Source organism: Pseudoliparis swirei, chromosome 21 (assembly GCF_029220125.1).
Source record: "Pseudoliparis swirei isolate HS2019 ecotype Mariana Trench chromosome 21, NWPU_hadal_v1, whole genome shotgun sequence".
Lineage (NCBI taxonomy): Eukaryota > Metazoa > Chordata > Actinopteri > Perciformes > Liparidae > Pseudoliparis > Pseudoliparis swirei.
Window position 1 is genome coordinate 3,290,873 of NC_079408.1, and position 22,982 is coordinate 3,313,854.

The 22,982-nt window shown below is 43.5% G+C and overlaps 1 protein-coding gene and 3 long non-coding RNA genes across 4 annotated transcripts; 1 reads left to right on the top strand and 3 right to left on the bottom strand.

Moving 5' to 3' along the window:
* The first annotated feature begins 1,842 nt into the window (after positions 1 to 1,842).
* Positions 1,843 to 10,203, top strand: LOC130211861 (uncharacterized). Its single transcript, XR_008835184.1, has 5 exons — positions 1,843 to 1,975; positions 2,379 to 2,456; positions 2,555 to 2,600; positions 2,827 to 2,951; positions 10,125 to 10,203. It is a non-coding gene; the product is annotated as an uncharacterized LOC130211861 (long non-coding RNA).
* A 137-nt stretch (positions 10,204 to 10,340) lies between these two features.
* On the bottom strand, positions 10,341 to 11,427 carry gpr185b (G protein-coupled receptor 185 b). Its single transcript, XM_056442879.1, has one exon. The coding sequence runs from the start codon at positions 11,425 to 11,427 to the stop codon at positions 10,348 to 10,350; it is 1,080 nt and encodes a 359-aa protein (XP_056298854.1). The 3' UTR covers positions 10,341 to 10,347.
* A 4,142-nt stretch (positions 11,428 to 15,569) lies between these two features.
* LOC130211858 (uncharacterized) lies at positions 15,570 to 18,704 on the bottom strand. The gene is made up of 3 exons (XR_008835181.1): positions 18,028 to 18,704; positions 17,296 to 17,388; positions 15,570 to 15,604 (listed from the first exon to the last, which is right to left on the bottom strand). It is a non-coding gene; the product is annotated as an uncharacterized LOC130211858 (long non-coding RNA).
* Positions 18,705 to 18,846: 142 nt separating this feature from the next.
* Positions 18,847 to 21,256, bottom strand: LOC130211860 (uncharacterized). Its single transcript, XR_008835183.1, has 3 exons — positions 20,992 to 21,256; positions 19,869 to 19,966; positions 18,847 to 18,862 (listed from the first exon to the last, which is right to left on the bottom strand). It is a non-coding gene; the product is annotated as an uncharacterized LOC130211860 (long non-coding RNA).
* Positions 21,257 to 22,982: the final 1,726 nt, after the last annotated feature.

Here is a 22,982-nt window from a genome sequence, read left to right on the forward strand (position 1 = left end):
TCTGAGGAACCAGTTTAACTAACTCAAAGGAACCAGTTTAACTGAGGAACCAGTTTAACTAACTCTGAGGAACCCGTTTAACTCTGAAGAACCAGTTTAACTCTGAGGAACCAGTTTAAACTAACTCTGAGGAACCAGTTTAACTAACTCTGAGGAACCAGTTTAACTAACTAAGAGGAACCAGTTTAACTAACTCAGAGGAACCCGTTTAACTCTGAGGAACCAGTTTAACTAACTAAGGAAACAGTTTAACTGTTAGAGGAACCAGTTTAACTAACTCTGAGGAACCAGTTTAACTAACTCTGAGGAACCAGTTCAACTAACTCTGAGGAACCAGTTTAACTAACTCTAAGGAACCAGTTTAACTAACTAAGGAACCAGTTTAACTCACTCAAAGGAACCAGTTTAGCTCTGAGGAACCAGTTTAACTAACTCTGAGGAACCAGTTTAACTAACTGAGGAACCAGTTTAAACTAACTCTGAGGAACCAGTTTAACTAACTAAGAGGAACCAGTTTAACTAACTCAGAGGAACCCGTTTAACTCTGAGGAACCAGTTTAACTCTGAGGAACCCGTTTAACTAACTAAGGAAACAGTTTAACTAACTAAGGAACCAGTTTAACTCACTCAAAGGAACCAGTTTAGCTCTGAGGAACCAGTTTAACTAACTCTGAGGAACCAGTTTAACTAACTGAGGAACCAGTTTAACTAACTCAAAGGAACCAGTTTAACTAACTCAAAGGAACCAGTTTAACTCTAAGGAACCAGTTTAACTAACTCAAAGGAACCAGTTTAACTCAAAGGAACCAGTTTAACTCAGTTTTTGATCCAGTCTAAACTTCTCACGTAGAAACGGGATTCGATGCTATCCTTAAATATCGTGTTGGTGCCACCAATTGGCAGTGAAGCATTCTGGGAAACGTAGTGCTTCTGGTCATCGGCCTTAATCAAACGAGTCGGTTATGGAGGAGCGCGTTGACATCTTGTTTACCTGTGTGGACTTGTTGTTGTTATTCTGTTGTAAACACGACTCGTCGGGTTTATTGTCGAAGGCCAAAAAAATGAAATAAAAAAAGCACATTGAAAATAAAAATATATTTATATTTCTGGGTAAACTCCCTTTACGTGTTTTGAGGAAACTGTCGAGGACTGATCTCGTTGTCTGGGCGAGGCGCCGTGTCACGTAAGAATATCCGTTTGGAGTGATATAACCAAAACAATCTAATAACAATGAAGCTGTGTGTCGCACACTAAAATCAACTGTAAGCAAGTATGCATGTAACTATAGACAATAAATGGTGAACAGGACGATCTGCTGTGTTTCATGACCCACTTTATGACATTTATATAAATGTATATATTATGTAACGCCGTACTTCATATTTATTTTAAGAAATGTAGCTGGAAAATAGCTTTTTTTTGCTTATCAAAAATATATATATATAGATTTCTTTATTTTTAACAATAAGCAAAACAAATTATTATATATTTTTTTAACTAATTGAAAAAAACCTTTATATATAGAGAATGTTTTAACAATAAGAAACATATATATATATATTCTTATTTAACAATAAGCAAAAAGATATATTTCTAGATACAAAAAATTAACACCCACAAATATATATAAACAAATTTTTTTAACAATAAGCAAAATATATTTTTATCTATTAATTTGTTTTAACAATAAGAAAAATAATTATATCGATATATTTTTAACAATAAGCATTTTATTTATTGTCATATTTTTTCATTCAGCTCTTTGCCCACCTGGGTCCTTCGTTGGAGCTGTGGTGGTTATTCCATAAATTCATCTGGAGATTTCTCTATTTTGTGGTTTTTATCTATATATTTTACAAACAAACATATTTTTTTGTTTGTATATCTCGATATACAACTTTTTGATATTATTATTTTAAATGTACTTTTCAGGGACTAAAAGTTAAGACGGAGACGGAAACAGACAAACTTTCAGGTAAGAAAACATCCAAAATGCACATGCAGGTGTTTATTTCACTGTTTTTCTTCAGATTTCATCCAAATTCACCAGAAGTTAATATTAGTTAATGCCTCATTTGCATATTCAAACATAACATTTCAAAAAAATACATATGAGACTATTGTCTTAATATAGGTATATAACCGTTGGAGGTTATGACCTCATTTATTCACATGTATTAATAAAAACTATATTATGAAGCTGTATGCAGAGGGGTTAGTTCACACAGCCTCATTTATACACATTTATTAATATAAACTATATTATGAAGCTGTATGCAGAGGAGTTAGTTCACACAGCCTCATTTATACACATTTATTAATATAAACTAGATGTCCTGAGGCTGTTTGGTGTCTTTTTTGTATTTTTCGGGCCACAGATGGAAGCACAGCAGTGTGAGAGAGACGCGTCGGTGGAAAAATCTATATTTATATATTTTGAAAAGCACTGCATCATGGTGAGAAAATGTCTGTTGCCCAAAATTTTATTATTCAGGAAAAAAGTTTGAGGTGATGGAGTCCAACGTCTTTCTCTCCCGTCGGCGTCTAATTTTAGCCCGGATCTATTTCTGGAATCAAAGACTTCGGATACATCCGACGATGTAAGACCCCACTTTCCCCGAGATGACTCAGAGATGCTTGATTTCTTGATATAATATACATTTTAAATCCACTTCCCACAACGTGTGGTGCTTAATGCATCACAGTGAACATGTAAGAACCCTGATTACCGTCACTAATAATGTTACTTCCCTTTTAAGAGATGTTCAAACTACAAATCCAGTTGTTTATTGGCGTTAGACTGATATTCTCACCCTTTTGTTTCAGTTAATCCTGCAGATTGGATCCATCATATGTTGAAGATCGTCTTTTTAATTTAAAGACTCGTGCAACAAATCGGTGGCCGCGGAGGCGACATCGTGTTTCCCGACGAGATCACAGATGAGATCGCGGTGAGTCCACGACATCTGGCCGGATTAGTTTTGTTTTTAATCTCTCGGTGACAGAGCGGTGAGTCGTAATCCGGCTTCAAAAGAAGCTCGGAGGAGCGAAACCAAAGAGGCCCCAACACCGCGCCCTGGGGAACTCCTCGTGGGTTGGTCTGCCCGGTTCGTAATATAATTATACTCATATAATATATTTAGTACAAAATAGAGTTCAGATGAGATAAGAGATGCATTTTTATCCACAATCCACTTCTAGTGCAGGCGATTCTCAGTGGGGGGTCGCTGCAGTGCATTCTGGGAGGATGTCGGTCCCGCAGGATCGTTTCCTGGATGACATCATCTTTCAGTCCAACGGACACAAAAGATGCAGAAATATCAGAAACTTTATTGTTTATTTATTGTGCACATTCTTGTCCACGAAGGTGATGTGTAGCAGATGAGGGAGGGATGGATGGATGGAGAGAGAGAGAGAGAGAGAGAGCAACTGGAGGGAATGAGGGAGGGAGGGAGGGAAATGGAGGAGGGAGGGAGCGTTAGCTTTTTGGTGCTTGTTTTGACAGAGCTGCTGTGATGACGCAAAACAAGTGTGTGTGTGTGTGTGTGTGTGTGTGCCTCCTGTTGTCTTTGCGGTACCAACCTCTGGCCACATGGTGGAGCTCCTCCCTCTCTTTGTGGACACACACACACATACCTGCACATAGACACGTGTCTGTGTGTTTTCAGGCTTCATATAAACACTCCATCCTCCCTCACCTCCTTTCCTTCTCTCGGTCTCTTCTCCTTGACGTGAATGTCATATGGATTTCTTCCTCTTCCTCTTCTCACTCAGCGTCTCTCCGTCATGCCGTCAGGGAGCGCTTCAATAATTAATAGCCATCTTTTTATCCTCACACGCTTTCCTTAACACTCCAACACACACACGCACACCCTCACTCACACGCACACGCACCCTCACACACTCACTCACACACACACACGCACCCTCACACACACACTCACACACGCACCCTCACACACACACCCTCACTCACACACACGCACACGCACCCTCACACACTCACACACACACGCACCCTCACACACTCACTCACACACACCCTCACACACTCACTCACACACACACACGCACGCCGACGTCACTCGTTCGCTTCCATCCCAGAAAGAAAGAAGGAAACAACGTTCCTCTTTTTGTTTTTCTCCGTTTATTTGGCAGATTATTCTCCTCTTTTCTTTTCTTTGCAGTTTTTTTTCCTTTTTTTCATTTATTTACAATTATGAAAAAATAAATCTTTCTGTTGGAGGTTTTACATTCGACATTTACAAGTGCAATGTGTAACATGTCCATCTAATAAAGTGCGTTTTGTACTTTTCATCGTAACCGACACACACAATAAATAAAACACAAATAAACAACAACAACAACAACATGTTTCTGTGGAGGCCGTCACCTCCGTTAGCTCCGTCATGGTTTATCTTTATTCTATTTGTTTTCACTTCATTGAAAAAGGAGACACTTTTTGAGAAGAAAAAGAAAAACAACAAAAAGAGAGAGAGTCAAGGATGAGAGGAGTGAGAATAGAAGACGAATGTGTGCTTGTGCAAAGAGGAGGATGAGGAGGATGGAAGAGGAGAATTGAGGAGGAGATGGAGTAGGAAGGAGGGGACAGGGAGGAACCCAACGAGGAAAGAGGACGGATGTTTCCGTCTACCGAGCAAAGTGAAGGTTCCTCCTTTCTTTTCCTACCTTCGTCCACTCCTTTTTTTCTTTTTTTTTTCTTCCTTCGTTCTTTTTTATCTGCTCTCGGGTCTCTATTTTTAGACGGAGCCCGACGACTCGCTCTCCTGCAGGCCGAGGACGGCAACATGTTAGATGGGAAGGAGGGAGGGAGGGAAGGAAGGATGGAAAGAAAGAAGGAAGGAGGTGAAGTGTGTAGCAAAGGGTGGACGGAGGAGGGAATGACGCGGTGGAAAAGAGAGAGAGAGAATGCGCTCGAAACGATGGGAGGAACGGGAACGAAAAGAGTGAGACGTCTGAACGAATGAGGAGGGAGGGGGGGAGAAAAAAAGGAGAAGGAAGAGAGGAGGGGAGGAGGAGGATAAGGAAGGGAGGAGGAGGAGGAGGATGTCTTTGAAACGACCTGCTCTCTGAGACACGACTCAGACAACCTGACGTCACTGGAAACCTGAGTCTGTGACGGCTCTCTCTCTCTCTCTCTCTCTGTCTGTCTCTCTGTCTCTCTCTGTCTGTCTGTCTGTCTGTCTCTCTCTCTCTCTCTCTCTCTCTCTGTCTGTCTCTCTGTCTGTCTCTCTCTCTCTGTTTCTCTCTCTGTCTCTGTCTCTCTCTCTCTCTCTGTCTCTCCCTCTCTGTTTCTCTCCCTCTCTCTCTCTCTCTGTCTCTGTCTCTCTCCCTCTCTCTGTTTCTCTCCCTCTCTCTGTCTCTGTCTCTCTCTCTGTCTCTCTCCCTCTCTCTCTGTTTCTCTCCCTCTCTCTCTCTCTCTGTCTCTCTCTGTCTCTCTCTCCCTCTCTCTCTGTTTCTCTCCCTCTCTCTCTCTCTGTCTCTGTCTCTCTCCCTCTCTCTCTGTTTCTCTCCCTCTCTCGGTCTCTCTGTCTCTCTCCCTCTCTGTTTCTCTCCCTCTCTCTCTCTCGGTCTCTCTCTGTCTCTCTCTCTCTCTCTCTGTTTCTCTCCCTCTCTCTCTCTCTCTCTCTCTGTCTCTCTCTCTCTCCCTCTCTCGGTCTCTCTCTCTCTGTTTCTCTCCCTCTCTGTCTCTGTCTCTCTCCCTCTCTCTCTGTTTCTCTCCCTCTCTCTCGGTCTCTCTCTGTCTCTCTCTCTCTCTGTCTCTCTCCCTCTCTCTCTGTTTCTCTCCCTCTCTCTCTCTCTCTGTCTCTGTCTCTCTCCCTCTCTCTCTGTTTCTCTCCCTCTCTCTGTCTCTCTCTCTCTCTGTCTCTCTCCCTCTCTCTCTGTTTCTCTCCCTCTCTCTCGGTCTCTCTCTGTCTCTCTCTCTCTCTCTCTGTTTCTCTCCCTCTCTCTCTCTCTCTCTGTGTCTCTGTCTCTCTCTCTCTCTCTCTCTCTCTCTCGGTCTCTCTCTCTCTCTCTGTCTCTCTCTCTCTCTTTGTTGTTTACTTGTTTTCTGGTTGAACTCCTGTGATTCACGTCAGAAGCTCTGAGATCGTCTGATGTCACAGAAGAAAAGACGGAGTTCTTATTGGAGATATTGGGATAAATTAATATCAATCAATATCAATTCATATTAATTCATATCAATTCATATCATTATTATGACGGTGAAATACTTTTAAACTCTTTTTCTCCGTCTCTCTGCTGTGATTTGATGTTTTCTTCGTGTTGTTCTTCTTCTCTGTTGTTGTTGGCGTGGTGCATGAACACAAATACAAACAAATAAATAAGTCGAAAAATATGGCACTTACACAGCGTACCCCCCCCCCCCCCCATAATCCCCTACATACACACCCTATCACCGAAAAAGAAACTTTTGACATTTATTTATAGGAAGAACACAGAGGAAGAACACACACACACACACACACACACTCTCTCTCACACACTCACACACACACTCTCTCACACTCACACACACTCTCACAGCAGTGACCGTGACTCGTAACTCATGCCCTGATGAACATTACAAAAATAAACATTTCTGTACAGCATTTGCATAATAAAAATAACACACATACACACACACACACACACACACACACACACAGCATCTCTTCCCCCCGTCTTTTAAATTGAATGATAGTGAGTTGGTTGAGTTATGGTTCATTACAATTGGCTGTGATCCCATGGGGGGGGGGGCAACACACACACACACACACAGTGAGTGGTGACCGAGTGGTGGCGTATTCACAGATGTCAGGAACTGACTCCAGATCAGCTGTCCGCTCGCTTCCTGCTGAGGAGGCAGGATTTAAAGCGCAGGTCAGCGAGTCGGGGGGAATCGGCTGATGGGTGCGTTTGTTTTTAACGTTGGGGGGGGGGGAGATCGGCTCTGCCTCCGCCTCCAGACTTTGGATCCGACGGATTGTTTTACCGGAAAAAAAGCCGTCTGACACTTTTTACTGCCGACGGGCGAGAAACACCCAGACGGTGTATTTCCAAAATGGCCGACATTTGCGTATCTTCTTGACCAAAAGAATAAAATCTCTCATAACAAACGTCCGACCTCGGGCCCGAGAGGACTTGTTGTTCTTTAGATCAGGCGACATGAACGGAGGTGTTCTGAGGGAAAGTCCCGTGTTTGTTTTCCCGCTCTTTTGCTTCTAGTTGTAACCGCTAACTAGAACCATATATGGTTCTTTGGCTTGTCCTCATAACTCTTGTTGGTTCCTGGTAGAACCCTTTGTAAAGGTTCCACCTTGAACCCGCCAGGAAAAGTTCTGCTCAGAACCCGCTGTGAGTGGTTCTACAGAACTTTTCCACCTTCTAAGGATGCTACTAAGAAAGTGTTCATATATGGTTCTTCAGCTTGTCCTCATAGGATAACTCTTGTTGGTTCCTGGTAGAACCCTCCCTAAAGGTTCCGCCATGAACCCAGGTCTACAGAGAACCCTTCAATGGTTTTTAATGGATCCATAAGGAATCCTCTCTGGAGGTTTTTAATCCAGAACCTTTCCACTTTCTAAGGATGCTACCAAGAAAGTGTTCATATATGGTTCTTTGGCTTGTCCTCATAGGATAACGTGTTGGTTCCTGGTAGAACCCTTCCACTTTGTACCCACCAGAAAGAGTTATGTTCAGAACCTGCTGTGAGTGGTTCTACAGAGAACCCTTTTATGGTTTTTAATGGATCCATCATGAATCCTCTCTGGAGGTTTTTTGATCCAGAACATTTCCATCTTCTAAGGATGCACCCCAGTTCTTAAGGGAAGGGTTCTAGTCCTTGAGGGGATGCGGTACTTTGACCCTTTCAGGAGGATTTATCTGGCCCCTTCAGTGAGCCGAGAGTTTCCAAAACCGGTCGTCTTCAACAAAACCATCGGACCCAAAGTCTGGTTCCCCGTCCCAGTTGAGTTTGATTCATTTTGAGCAGGAGGGTAAACATAGGGCTCGGCGTTGCTTTGAAGGCCGTTTTATAGACGCTAATCTGGGTCCTATCTGGCTCCGCCCCCAAACTGAGCGGGTCTCACACATCATAGTGAAACGGGTTTAATCGTCTCTCCGGGGGAACCCGCTTAGGTTCAGGGAGCGGGGAACGTTTCCGGAGTGATTTGCGTTTCGCTAAATAATTCATGTCTTATAGCGTTTCGGTGGCCGAGCAGAGGAGAGAGAGGGGGAGAGAGGGGGAGAGAGGGAGGGGGAGGGAGGGGGAGAGAGGGGGAGAGAGAGGGAGAGAGGGGGAGAGAGAGGCGGTCGACTCATTTTAACAGCCGTGACATTCAGGTGACCTTTCTTTTACCGTAACAGTATAAAACGAGACATCTAACACAGAAAATAAAGCTTATTCTAAAGAGACAACACGATGTGCTTCCTGTGGCTTTGAAACGTCGAGCCGGCCGCCCTCGTCTGTCGGCCCCTCGTCTTCCTCGCATTGGGGCTTTTTTTTAAAATTTTTTTTTAAACACAGCAAAAATACTCGGACATTATTGCATTTCTTTTCTTCTTTTTTTCTCCCAGTAAGACCCAAAAATGTATAAATAAATAATAACAAATATAATTAAATAAACAAACAATGAAAGAAGACACAAGAGGTTCTGGTGTAGCTGCTCCGCTAACAACCGCCTCATAAAACGGACGATTGTTTTCCTGCCGCTGAGAAAAATACACAAATAACTCAAAAGTTTTTGATTTACACTTTAGAAAAAAATAATACCTACGTCTCCCGAGCGCCGTGTCCCGGAGTTCCTGGTCAGAGTTCCTGGTCAGAGTTCTTGTCCTTCGCTTGTCGCCCGTCTTCCTGGTTTATTTGGTAGAAAGCTTAAATTCAGGAAGCGACTCCCTCGTTGCAGAAACGTGTTTCTTGTTGCTAGTTTGTTTTTGTACTTTTTTTCCTGGTGTTGATTTGAGTGAGTTTTATAGTTTTTGGAACGACAGCTTTGATATGAACTCTTCTCCCAAGAGTCGACAATGAGTCCTCACGACGTTATTACCCAGAATCCCTGAATACGTGATTTATTCGGGACTTACGTGGCACGTGTTTTTCGTAGCGTTAGAGATGGAACAAGTCGACTAATCCGTGGTTTAGTTTTAGTCTTCGTTGATTAACCTGATCTTGTCACGTGATTTACCGAAATCTTACTTCTGGATTATTTAAACCTAGAAGTTATTACCAGTGGAGCTTTATTTTGAAAATAATTTTTTTTTTTCTTTGTCAAATTGAGTTGATTGAGCCGATTTTTTTCTTTTTCATGCTGACTGACCCGATTCCAGATATTACTTTTTGGAGGAGCTCCGATTTTAAAGCCCCGTCGATGAATGCAGCTCATCGATTAGTCGCCCGAATGTCTTCAGGTCGAGGAGCAGCCAATGGCACGACATCTCAAATGACCTCTACTCTCGCTAATAGATCATCAACGGACGGCGTCTGTCTCCACGTAGAAGGGGGCGGGGTCGCCAGGGGACGATCTGGGACTATTGAGGTCATTTGAAGAGTTTTTATAACAAGGTGGACGTGGAATGCAACATCAAAGGCGTGAATGTCAAATGAAGCTCCGCCTCCATTATCAGGTCGAAGTGATGGACGACCTTTACCGGCCAAAATAGAAGTTCTGACTTCAGAAATACCATCATGTATGCGTATTCATACATGAGTGAATATATAACATAGCCATAAATCACGCGCTGGCCCTTTAAATCTCCATCCAGCTGCTGAGGGGAACAGCGTAGCCTACTTTCCCCTCAGCAGAGAGCTTCTCCCTGGGTACTCTGCAGCGCCGCTGTCCTTGATGCTGAATCCAGCTCTCTCTCTCTCTCTCTCAGGGGGGAGGGGCAGATTTGAACCCCCTCTCTTGGTTTTTAGGGGCCTGGTGAATTTAGTCGGGTGTTTTGTGGGAGGAGTCAGTCTCTCTCTCTCTCTCTCAAAATAAAAACGAGGGAGAAGGAAGTTTTTAGTTTCGTTCCCATCGGGAGAACGAAGAAACCCTCCAAGGTCATTCGCCGTGTGTATTTTTAGCTTGTCGTATTTTAAGGCCGTTCATTTTTTTCTTCTTCTTTTTTTTCAGATTGCATAACCGATGTCCTGTGTTTTGTCTCGGGGGACGTTTCCCCTCCCCCGAAGCCTCGTCCGACGCGTGTATGCTACTTCCTGGTCCGCCCCCCCCCGATGAGGTGGGTCGTCGCGTTCCGTTTTATCAGGTATTCTCTCCATTTTAAATATTCATACTTAGAGCGTAACCGTTTCGCCTCGCCGGCCCCGCCCCCTTCCTCGAAGGCGCCCCTCCCCCGCTACACGTCGCTGGACGTCCGCGGCCTCAGCGACAGGCTGGACGGCACGCAGCCGCAGCACGCCATCCACAGCGACTTCTGGATGTCCGGGTTGCGGAAGGCGTAGACGACGGGGTTGATGGCGGAGCAGCAGGCGGCGGGCAGCGCGGCGGCGTAGGTGTACGCCGCCGGGTACGAGGAGTCGGCCACGATGGAGTACGTGGCGAACGGCAGCCAGCACGCCCCGAAGGCGCACAAGATGGCCGACAGCGTGGACACGCCCTTGGTGGTGGACATGGCGACGAACTGGTGCTGCACGGCGATCTGCTGCGCGTGGCGGAAGGCGATGCGGCAGATCTGCAGGTAGAGCTGCGTCATCAGGGCGAAGACCAGCAGGAAGGCCACGGCGAGCGCCACGGCGTTGGCTTTGGTGACGGGCCGGCAGACGCTGCACGCCGACTCGTCGCCCAGGCAGTTCCAGCCGAACGCCGGCAGCAGGCCGAGCGCCAGGCACGCCGTCCACACCAGCGCCACGGCGGCGTAGGTGAAGGCCACGGTGCGCTCCGTGTGGTAGGTCAGCGCGTTGTACAGCGACAGGTAGCGGTCCACCGTGATGGCGAGGACGCCGAGCACGGACGCCGAGAAGGCGGCGATGAGCAGCCCGGCCGACAGCAGCGACGGCGCCCGGCCGTCCGCCAGGTACGAGAACGCGAAGTTCAGCACGAGGCCGAGGCCGGCGAGCAGGTCGGCCGCCGCCAGCGAGCCGATGAGCACGAACATCGGGGCGCGCAGCGCCGGCGAGTGGCCGAGCACGGCGAGCACCAGCGCGTTCTCGCAGGAGATCAGCGTGCCGGCCACGCACAGCGCCACGTCCCACGGGTTCAGCTCCCGCGGCGCCGAGGCGGTGGCCGGCCGGAGGTCGGGGGTCAGGGTGCGCCCGGCGGGCTCCGAGGAGGAGGAGGAGGAGGAAGAGGAGTTGGACGGGTCCTCGCCGACGCTCCAGGAGGTGGACGAGTCGAAGGGGTCGAGGGAGAAGGAGGAGGAGTTGAGGCCGCCGCCGCCGCCGCTCATGGCTGCTGCTGCCGCCAGGGAGAGAATCATAGCTGGAGGAGGAGGAGGAGGGGGAGGAGGAAGAGGTCGAGGAAGAAGAGAAAGAGGGTAATGGGAAGAGGGGAAGAGGAGTTGGGAGGTAGATGAGGAAGAAGAGGAGGGTAAGAGGGAGGAGGAGCAAGGTAATAGGAAAAGAGGGAAGAGGAGGAGAGAGGTAAGAAGAGGAGGTGGAGGAGGAAGAGAAAGAGGGGAAGATGAGCAGGAGGAAGAGGAGGGTAAGAGGAAGAGGGGGGGAGGGGGTATGAGGAAGGTAAGAAGAAGAGGAGGAGGGTAAGAAGAGGAGGGGAAGGAGGAGCAAGGTAATAGGAAAAGAGGGAAGAGGAGGAGGAGGAGGCAGAGGTGGAGGAGGAAGAGAGGGTAATAGGAAGAGGGAGAGGAGGGAGGTAGATGAGGAAGAGTGGGAGGAGGGTAAGAGGAAGAGGGGGAGGAGGAGGTATGAGGAAAGTAAGAAGAGAGGGAGGTGAAAGGTCAAAGGGGATAGAAGAGCAGAAAGACAAGAGGAGGGGGAGGAGGATGTGGAGGGAGGAGGAAGAGTAGAAGTAGGAGGGAGGAGGAGGAGAGGGAGGAGGAAGAGAAATAGGGTAATAGGAAGAGGAGGAGGAGGGAGGTCGATGAGCATGAGGAAGAGGAGGGAAGAGGAAGAGGAGGAGGAAGAGGGATGTAGAGGAAGGGTCAAAGGGGATAGGGGAGAAAGACAATAGGAGGAGGAGTAAGAAGAGGAGGAGGAAGAGAAAGAAGGTAATGGGAAGAGGAGGAGGGAGGTAGATGAGCAGGAGGAAGAGGAGGGTAAGATGAAGAGGGGGAGGAGGAGGTAGATTAAAGGGTAGTCAAGGAGGAGCAAGGTCAGAGGTGAAGGAAGGAAGGAAACGATCAAAGTGAGGGATAGAAGAGCAGAAAGACATGAAGGAGGGAGGAGAGGAGGACAAGTGAGGCGGAACGAAGGAGGAGAGGAAACGGGTTGGAAAGGATTGAAGATGAAGGAAGGTAGTGAGGAAGAGGATAGCGTGAGGGAGGGAGGGAGGAGGACAAAACAAAGGGAGCAGCGAGGAGGGAAGGAGGAGAGGAAACGGAGGAGAGGGAGGTGGCAGTCGGGACAGGTGCAACGAGAAGGGGGGAGTGTCAGAGAAGAGGAAGAGGGGGGAAAGGATTGAAGATGAGGATAGCGTGAGTGAGGGAGGAGGAGAGGAAGAGTACAAAACAAAGGGAGGAAGAGAAGGGTGTTAACACAGAAGCCTCCTTCATTCATAAAACCAGTGACACGTCACCGGCTCCCACGCGCCGCAGACACCGCACAGGTGTGTGTGTGTGCGTGTGCACGCGCACGATGAGAGGGAGAAAAGAAAGAGAAAGATAGTCATTCATAAATAACAGTTAATAAAATATTCTCCCATTTCGGCTCCAAACGCAACGTGACGGACACACACACACGCACGCGCGCACGCATCTCAGCCCGCTGCGTGCTCACCTGAGAGAACCCGGATGAAGGTGTTCGATCCCCGCTCGGTCGGAACCGTCATCATCCACAACGACGAGTCTATTTTTAGAGCTTCTCTAAAAATGGTGCATGACGTCCCGGGGCCCGGCGCGCGCGTGGAGCCGCTGCTCTCATTCACAGGTGGCGTGGAGAGGACGCGCGTGCCCAGACGCGCGTGCGTTTGCAGCTCAGAGACCCGCTAATTCGGGTTTCTGGTCCACATATACCGCTCTTGCCGCCGCTCTTGCCGCTGCCGCACGCAAATGAAAACCACACGAGGCTAATTTTAGCTCAGTCAGCGGAGATGTGCGCGCGCTCGCGCCAAAATGGATGTGGAGCTCCATTCACAAAAAGAATAGAAATGTATCCCCCACTCTCTCCCACACACACACACACACACACACACACACACACACACGCACTTCACCCCCGCCCCCTTTTATTTTTTCATCTCTCTCTTTCATGCACGCACGAGCACACACACACACACACACACACACACACACACACAGGGACACACACACACAGGGACACATATCCTTGCGTACCTCCTTTGTGGGGCCTGAACTTGTTTTACCCAATTGTGGGGCCCACCCTTTCTAGTGGTTCTACAACTCTGTAAAAAATCAGGCAGCATAACAAAAAAATCTATTAAATTAATATCTATTCCATTTATCAAATTTCCAAACTATCGCTAGTTTTTGGTTACTTGTGGGTCCGTTTCTAGCATTCACAACTTGTGGGGCCCATTCTCACACACACATTTACATGTCAAGGTTTTATATCTTTGCTGGCCCATTTCTCATTTATATATCTTAGCAAGACACATTAATACTATCTGAAGCAACCATGTTATCCATTGTTTTTCCTTGCTTACCAAAGGCATAGCAGGACTAACCAAAGTGACTCTTAGATAGACAAGGCATTAACATTGTATTCATAGAATTACCTTATGCTCAACACTTTAAGCCATGAAACCTTCTCCAAATCGATTGAGCAGGTTTTAATAACACACACACATGAACAAACGTCTATTGGTACATGTTAACAAACATATTTAACAGAAAACTTAATTCGGACAAAGAAAACATGAACATGTGTCTATTGACACGTTAACCAACATGTTGTCGCGAAAAGACATAACTTGGGAGCACTTTATACAGTACACACTATTTAGCATTAGTAAAGCATGAACAATCACTGAATTAATCATTTATAAAGCATTATTCAAACATGAATCCTCATTAGTAACTCATTAGTATGCAATTCATAAACAGTTATAAATGTTTCATTCTTGTTTAATAAGATTGGGGTTGCATTCTTTATAAGATGGATTCCCATTTGTAAATTAAAGTGTAAGGGCAAAGTGAGTAAATGATTTAAAAAAGCAGCAATTCAAAATTAATTCAGGTAGTTACTACTAGTAAAGTATTAGTTAAGTATGTTCTGTGATCTAATCCAAAGTGAAGACTATCTATGCTTTGCAAAGCATTTCTAAGCAGTGCCTCAAAGCTAGCAGAACTCTTATATTTTCAACAGAAAGGAGATACACACAAGACAAAGTGATAAAAACATTAATATGATGGTGCTGGGAGGTCATGCCCGTCCGTGGCACAGTGTTCCATAGTGTGTTTGCACATAGCTACAAACTCACCAGCTAGCAAGCTTGTCACTGGTCCAGAGAGGCACTAGCACCTCGGTGGCCAGTAGACCAGTCCAGGTGATAGCGACATACTCATTATCATTAATTTTGCCAGCAGACTGATGTGCATTGGTCGGCGAAGGACCCGGCTGTCCCATCATAGTGCCTGATCAAAAATAAATCTGGCCAGATGATGGGCCTGAGACTTTCTGAACAGGCAACGGGACTCATCGGGTCCTCCTAGAGTGCACCGTGGCCCACGTGGTGCCGAACAGTTGATGTTAGCTGATGCACATCAGTAGCATGTTTCAGTTTGTTCGCACAAATGATTGATGAGTATCTCGCCATCACCTGGGTTGGCCTACAGAACTAAGGTGGCGCTGCGATGCCTCTCTGGACCAGTGACCTTGCTAGCTGGCGAGCTAGCAGGCTAGCCAGAACTAGCGGGCTGGCCATAGCTAGCATAATCAATAATATGTAGCTATGTGCCAACAAACTATGGAACACTTGCCACTGACGGGCATGGCATCCCAGCACCATCATATTTACGTAAATATGTGAATGCATATTCACATATTTGTCTTGTGTCTATTTCCTTTTCTGTTAAGAAGATAACAGACTTATGCTAGCTTTGAGACTGCTTATAAGTGCTTTGTAAAGCATAAATAGTCTTCACTTTAAATTAGTCCACAGAACATGCTTAACTAATACTTAACTAATGAGTAGTAACTACCTGAATTAATCATGAATTGCTGCTTTTTAAAATAATTTACTAACACTTTACAAATTATTTCGTAATCATCTATAAGTCCTTAATACTTGTCTACTTTTCACTTTTTACAACATTTTGTTTTTCAGAGATGTTATTCTATTTTTAATGAAATACTTGACTGCTCTCCAGTCTCTGTCACTCAGGGCTTGAGGCTCGGCTGAAATGCAGCGCTGACAGTCCATTTTCCCAGGAACTTTGTTAAGTACAATAAATCTCCTTGAATGTCGTTCAACAGCTGCACTCCTGTGGTCTCCAGTTTCTTTTACAGCAGTGGGTTTCTCTAAGTAGGCACAAAAAAGGTTATAGGTTTAAGAATTGTACATCTTAATTAGAGCTGAAACACTATTGCATGATCACAAAGATTATCCAATGGAGTACTGACATCGTTCAGAGAACATAAAAGACTCCACAGTCACTGAGAAATATAAATAGTATTATTCTCCACAACAGTTTTTTGTTTAAAACTTAATACATTCTCAACAGCATATTATGGCTTGCAAAATGGGGCATGTTCAAAATACCTCTTTGAAAATGAGTACAGCTCATTAAGTATACATTTATACCTGTATTAACTTGAGGTTAGATCCTAAAGTGTTTTGTTAAAATTATATTAAGTCACTTATAGTTCAAATAAAACGCCAGGGCCCCACAAGGATAGGAAAGCAAGGATGTGTGTGAGGTTGTTTTGTCTCAACAGCATATTATGGCCTACAAAATGGGGCATGTTCAAAATACCTCTTTGAAAATGAATACAGCTCATTAAGTATACATTTATACCTGTATTAATTTGAGGTTAGATCCTAAAGTGTTTTGTTAAAATTATATTAAGTCACTTATAGTTCAAATAAAACGCCAGGGCCCCACAAGGACAGGAAAGCAAGGATGTGTGTGAGGTTGTTTTGTCTCAACAGCATATTATGGCCTGCAAAATGGAGCATGTTCAAAATACCTCTTTGAAAATGAGGACAGCTCATTAAGTATACATTTATACCTGTATTAACTTGAGGTTAGATCCTAAAGTGTTTTGTTAAAATTATATTAAGTCACTTATAGTTCAAATAAAACGCCAGGGCCCCACAAGGATAGGAAAGCAAGGATGTGTGTGAGGTTGTTTTGTCTCAACAGCATATTATGGCCTACAAAATGAGGCATGTTCAAAATACCTCTTTGAAAATGAATACAGCTCATTAAGTATACATTTATACCTGTATTAATTTGAGGTTAGATCCTAAAGTGTTTTGTTAAAATTATATTAAGTCACTTATAGTTCAAATAAAACGCCAGGGCCCCACAAGGACAGGAAAGCAAGGATGTGTGTGAGGTTGTTTTGTCTCAACAGCATATTATGGCCTGCAAAATGGAGCATGTTCAAAATACCTCTTTGAAAATGAGGACAGCTCATTAAGTATACATTTATACCTGTATTAACTTGAGGTTAGATCCTAAAGTGTTTTGTTAAAATTATATTAAGTCACTTATAGTTCAAATAAAACGCCAGGGCCCCACAAGGATAGGAAAGCAAGGATGTGTGTGAGGTTGTTTTGTCTCAACAGCATATTATGGCCTACAAAATGGAGCATGTTCAAAATACCTCTTTGAAAATGAGGACAGCTCATTAAGTATACATTTACACATATATATCTAGTGTTGCAGCCAGAGAGACAGTTAATTTCACATACACACACACATGTTTGTTTCTAGTCTATCCTTATGGGGCCCTGGGGTTTTATTCAAACTATAAGTGACTTTATATCTTTTTAACAAAACATTTTAGGATCTAACCTCAAGTTAATACTTGTTTTAACTTGTTTTAGATTAAGACGAAACCCTCAATCTGAAGTCCATCGAATAACTCCATGAGTTAGCTGACTGACATGCTGCATCAGAAAAGCAATGAGAACACATCTCTATCTTGATAGAGCTACATTGTGTACATATATAGAGACATCAGTGTGTACCTTACTCCCTTACCTGGTCTGTAGCTGCATTTGAGAGACATTCGCCAAGGGAAGTCATATCTGAAGAGTTGTCCACTGCGACAGCAGGAGCCTGATTGTTGACCACCTGGGATTCAGATTGAATAAGACTGCATTTAGAACTTATAGTAATGATGCATGTTGAGATACTCACAAGTTACCAAAATGACTTTATTTGAAAACAGTTTCTTAAACGGCACATAACTTAAAGCAGAGTGCATGGCATGCTCTAGAGGTCCAACAAGAACAAATAGGAGCTGCACTGGTCCATATTCAAGATATACTTTAAAACATATAACAGCTCAGAGTATAACAATATATGCATGTAATAACCTGAGGTTAGATGCTGAAATGTGTTGTACAAATGATGTGAAGTCACTCAAAGTGTGAATGAGACGAGAGGGCCCTATAAGGATAAACAAGAAAAGTGTGTGTGCATGTGTGAGGTTAACCATGAAATCAGTTTATGTGAGATAGAAATCCCAGGACCCCATAAGGATGGACCAGAAACAAATGTGTGTGTGTGAGGTTAACTGTCTCTGGCTGCAAGACTAGATATACGAGTCTAAGATTAAGACGAAACCCTCAATCTGAAGTTCATCGAATAACTCCATGAGTAAGCTGACTGACATGCTGCATCAGAAAAGCAATGAGAACACATCCCTATCTTGATAGAGCTACATCGTGTACATATATAGAGACATCAGTGTGTACCTTACTCCCTTACCTGGTCTGTAGCTGCATTTGAGAGACATTCACCAAGGAAAGTCATATCTGAAGAGTTGTCCACTGCGACAGCAGCAGCCTGATTGTTGGTCACCTGGGATTCAGATTGAAAAAAAGACTGCATTTAGAACTTATAGTAATGATGCATGTTGAGATACTCACAAGTTACCAAAATGACTTTATTTGAAAACAGTTTCTTAAACGGCACATAACTTAAAGCAGAGTGCATGGCATGCTCTAGAGGTCCAACAAGAACAAATAGGGAGCTGCACTGGTCCATATTCAAGATATACTTTAAAACATATAACAGCTCAGAGTATAACAATATATGCATGTAATAACCTGAGGTTAGATGCTGAAATGTGTTGTACAAATGATGTGAAGTCACTCAAAGTGTGAATGAGACGAGAGGGCCCTATAAGGATAAACAAGAAAAGTGTGTGTGCATGTGTGAGGTTAACCATGAAATCAGTTTATGTGAGATAGAAATCCCAGGACCCCATAAGGATGGACCAGAAACAAATGTGTGTGTGTGAGGTTAACTGGCTCTCTGGCTGCAAGACTAGATATACGAGTCTAAGATTAAGACGAAACCCTCAATCTGAAGTTCATCGAATAACTCCATGAGTTAGCTGACTGACATGCTGCATCAGAAAAGCAATGAGAACACATCCCTATCTTGATAGAGCTACATCGTACAGGTCAACATATATAGAGACAACAGTGTTTACAATACTCCCTTACCTGACTGTAGCTCTATTTGGGTCACATCCATCAGAGGTAGTCCAGTCTAAAGCGTCTCCGTGTCACTGCCACAGGAGCCTGATTGTGTGTCACTTGGAATTCAGATTGAAAAAAAGACTGCATTTAGAAATTATAGTTATGATGTTTGTTGAGATACTCACAAGTTACCGAATTGACTTTATTTGAAAAGTCTATTCAATGGCAAATAACTTAAAGCAGTGTGCATGGCCTATTCTAAAGTCTAACAATAACATATAGGGGCTACACTGATTCATATTCAAAATACACTTTAAAACCTAAAACAGCTCACAAAGTAGAACTATATATATATATAATAACCGGAGGTTTAATGCTAAAATGTGTTGTACAAATGATTGAAGTCACTTAAAGCGAGAATGAGATGACAGGGCCCCATAAGGATACACTAGAAAAGTGTGTGTGTGTGAGGTTAAATATGAAATCCTTTAAAGTGAGATAGAAATCCAGGGCGGGCCCCATAAGGATGGACTATGAACTGTGTGTGTGAGGTTGTTATCTTTTAACAACATATTACGCCTGCAATGGAGCATGTTCAAAATACCTCTTTGACAAATACAACAGCTCATTAAGTATACATTTACACCTGTTTTAACTTGAGGTTAGATCCTGAAATGTTTTGTCGAAATGATATAAAGTCACTTATAGTTTGACTAAAATACCAGAGCTACATAAGGATAGACTAGTTCAGACTAGTGTATATTCTTTAAACACAGGTCAATGTATAGTACTGAGAAATGCAATTGAGTAAAACACTGGCCCTTAAGGGACCTGAAACCCCATACCTTTGTTGATATTAATGAAGCTTTCAATCAACTATGGCTTGGCTTAGGTTACAAACGCGTGTATGTGAAATTAAATGTCTCTGGCTGCAACACTAGATATATATGTTTTTAGATTAAGACTCATCCCTGAATCTGAAGTCCATCGAATAACTCCATGAGTAAGCTGACTGACATGCTGCATCAGAAAAGCAATGAGAACACATCCCTATCTTGATAGAGCTACATCGTGTACAGGTCAACATATATAGAGACAACAGTGTTTACAATACTCCCTTACCTGACTGTAGCTCTATTTGGGTCACATCCATCATAGCTAGTCCAGTCTAAAGGCGTCTCCGTGTCCACTGCCACAGCAGGAGCCTGATTGTGTGTCACCTGGAATTCAGATTGAAAAAAGACTGCATTTAGAAATTATAGTTATGATGTATGTTGAGATACTCACAAGTTAACAAAGTGACATTATTTGAAAAGTCTATTAAATGTTTATTCAATGGCAAATAACTTAAAGCAGTGTGCATGGCCTATTCTAAAGTCTAACAAGAACATATAGGAGGCTGCACTGATTCATATTCAAAATACACTTTAAAACCTAAAACAGCTCACAAAGTAGAACTATATATATATATAATAACCGGAGGTTTAATGCTAAAATGTGTTGTACAAATGATGTGAAGTCACTTAAAGCGAGAATGAGATGACAGGGCCCCATAAGGATACACTAGAAAAGTGTGTGTGTGTGTGAGGTCAAATATGAAATCCTTTAAAGTGAGATAGAAATCCAGGGCGGGCCCCATAAGGATGGACTATGAACTGTGTGTGTGAGGTTGTTATCTTTTAACAACATATTACGGCCTGCAATGGAGCATGTTCAAAATACCTCTGACAAATACAACAGCTCATTAAGTATACATTTACACCTGTTTTAACTTGAGGTTAGATCCTGAAATGTTTTGTTGAAATGATATAAAGTCACTTATAGTTTGACTAAAATACCAGAGCTGCATAAGGATAGACTAGTTCAGACTAGTGTATATTCTTTAAAAACAAGTCAATGTATAGTACTGAGAAATGCAATTGAGTAAAACACTGGCCCTTAAGGGACCTGAAACCCCCATACCTTTGTTGATATCAATGAAGCTTTCAATCAACTATGGCTTGGCTTAGGGTTACAAACGTGCGTGTATGTGAAATTAAATGTCTCTCTGGCTGCAACACTAGATATATATGCGTTTTAGATTAAGACTCATCCCTGAATCTGAAGTCCATCAAATAACTCCATGAGTAAGCTGACTGACATGCTGCATCAGAAAAGCAATGAGAACACATCGCTATCTTGATAGAGCTACATCGTGTACAGGTCAACATATATAGAGACAACTGTGTTTACAATACTCCCTTACCTGACTGTAGCTCTATTTGGGTCACATCCATCATAGCTAGTCCAGTCTAAAGGCGTCTCCGTGTCCACTGCCACAGCAGGAGCCTGATTGTGTGTCACCTGGAATTCAGATTGAAAAAAAGACTGCATTTAGAAATTATAGTTATGATGTATGTTGAGATACTCACAAGTTAACAAAGTGACATTATTTGAAAAGTCTATTAAATGTTTATTCAATGGCAAATAACTTAAAGCAGTGTGCATGGCCTATTCTAAAGTCTAACAAGAACATATAGGAGGCTGCACTGATTCATATTCAAAATACACTTTAAAACCTATAACAGCTCACAAAGTAGAACTATATATATATATAATAACCGGAGGTTATATGCTAAAATGTGTTGTACAAATGATGTGAAGTCACTTAAAGCGAGAATGAGATGACAGGGCCCCATAAGGATACACTAGAAAAGTGTGTGTGTGAGGTTAAATATGAAATCCTTTAAAGTGAGATAGAAATCCAGGGCGGCCCCATAAGGATGGACCATGAACTGTGTGTGTGAGGTTGTTATCTTTAACAACATATTACGGCCTGCAATGGAGCATGTTCAAAATACCTCTTTGACAAATACAACAGCTCATTAAGTATACATTTACACCTGTTTTAACTTGAGGTTAGATCCTGAAATGTTTTGTTGAAGTGATATAAAGTCACTTATAGTTTGACTAAAACACCAGGGCTGCATAAGGATAGACTAGTTTAGACTAGTGTATATTCTACATACACAAGTCAATGTATAGTACTGAGAAATGCAATTGAGTAAAACACTGGCCCTTAAGGGACCTGAAACCCCAAACCTTTGTTGATATCAATGAAGCTTTCAATCAACTATGGCTTGGCTTAGGGTTACAAACGTGTGTGTGTGTGTGTGTGAAATTAACTGTCTCTGGCTGCAACACTAGATATATATGCGTTTTAGATTAAGACTCATCCCTGAATCTGAAGTCCATCGAATAACTCCATGAGTTAGCTGACTGACATGCTGCATCAGAAAAGCAATGAGAACACATCCCTATCTTGATAGAGCTACATCGTGTACAGGTCAACATATATAGAGACAACAGTGTTTACAATACTCCCTTACCTGACTGTAGCTCTATTTGGGTCACATCCATCATATGTAGTCCAGTCTAAAGGCGTCTCCGTGTCCACTGCCACAGCAGGAGCCTGATTGTGTGTCACCTGGAATTCAGATTGAAAAAATGACTGCATTGAGAAATTATAGTTATGATGTTTGTTGAGATACTCACAAGTTACCTAATTGACTTTATTTGAAAAGTCTATTCAATGGCAAATAACTTAAAGCAGTGTGCATGGCCTATTCTAAAGTCTGACAAGAACATATAGGGGCTGCACTGATTCATATTCAAAATACACTTTAAAACCTAAAACAGCTCACAAAGTAGAACTATATATGATATGATATATACCTTTATTCGTCCCACAGTGGGGAAATTTCAAAACTCACAGCAACGGTGCACATCAGAGCATTAATAGAAATAATTATAAAACACAAAACTAAATACTAAAAAACTAAATACTAATACTAAATATACAAGGGGAAAACAAAGTAAAGTGCTGAGTCAAGTGTTGAGTTTGCCATGATCTCCTGCAGTGTGTTGTGCAGCCTGACAGCAGCAGGAAGGAAGGACTTGTGGTTCCTCTCCTCAGACACGGGAGGAATCAGCCGGTGGCTGAAGGAGCTGCAGAGCTGCGAGTGTCCTGCATGGGGTGGGAGGTTCATCAGAGACGAGAGCTTTGCCATCATCCTCCCGTCCCCACCACCTCCACAGCATCCACAGGACACCCAGCACGCTGCTGGCCTTCTTTAGCAGCTTGTTCAGCCTCTTTCTGTCAGCCGCTGCCATGTGCTGCTCCAGGACACCACTCCATCAAAGATGGCTGATGCCACCACAGAGTCCAAGAAGGTCTTCAGGACCTCAGTCTCCTCA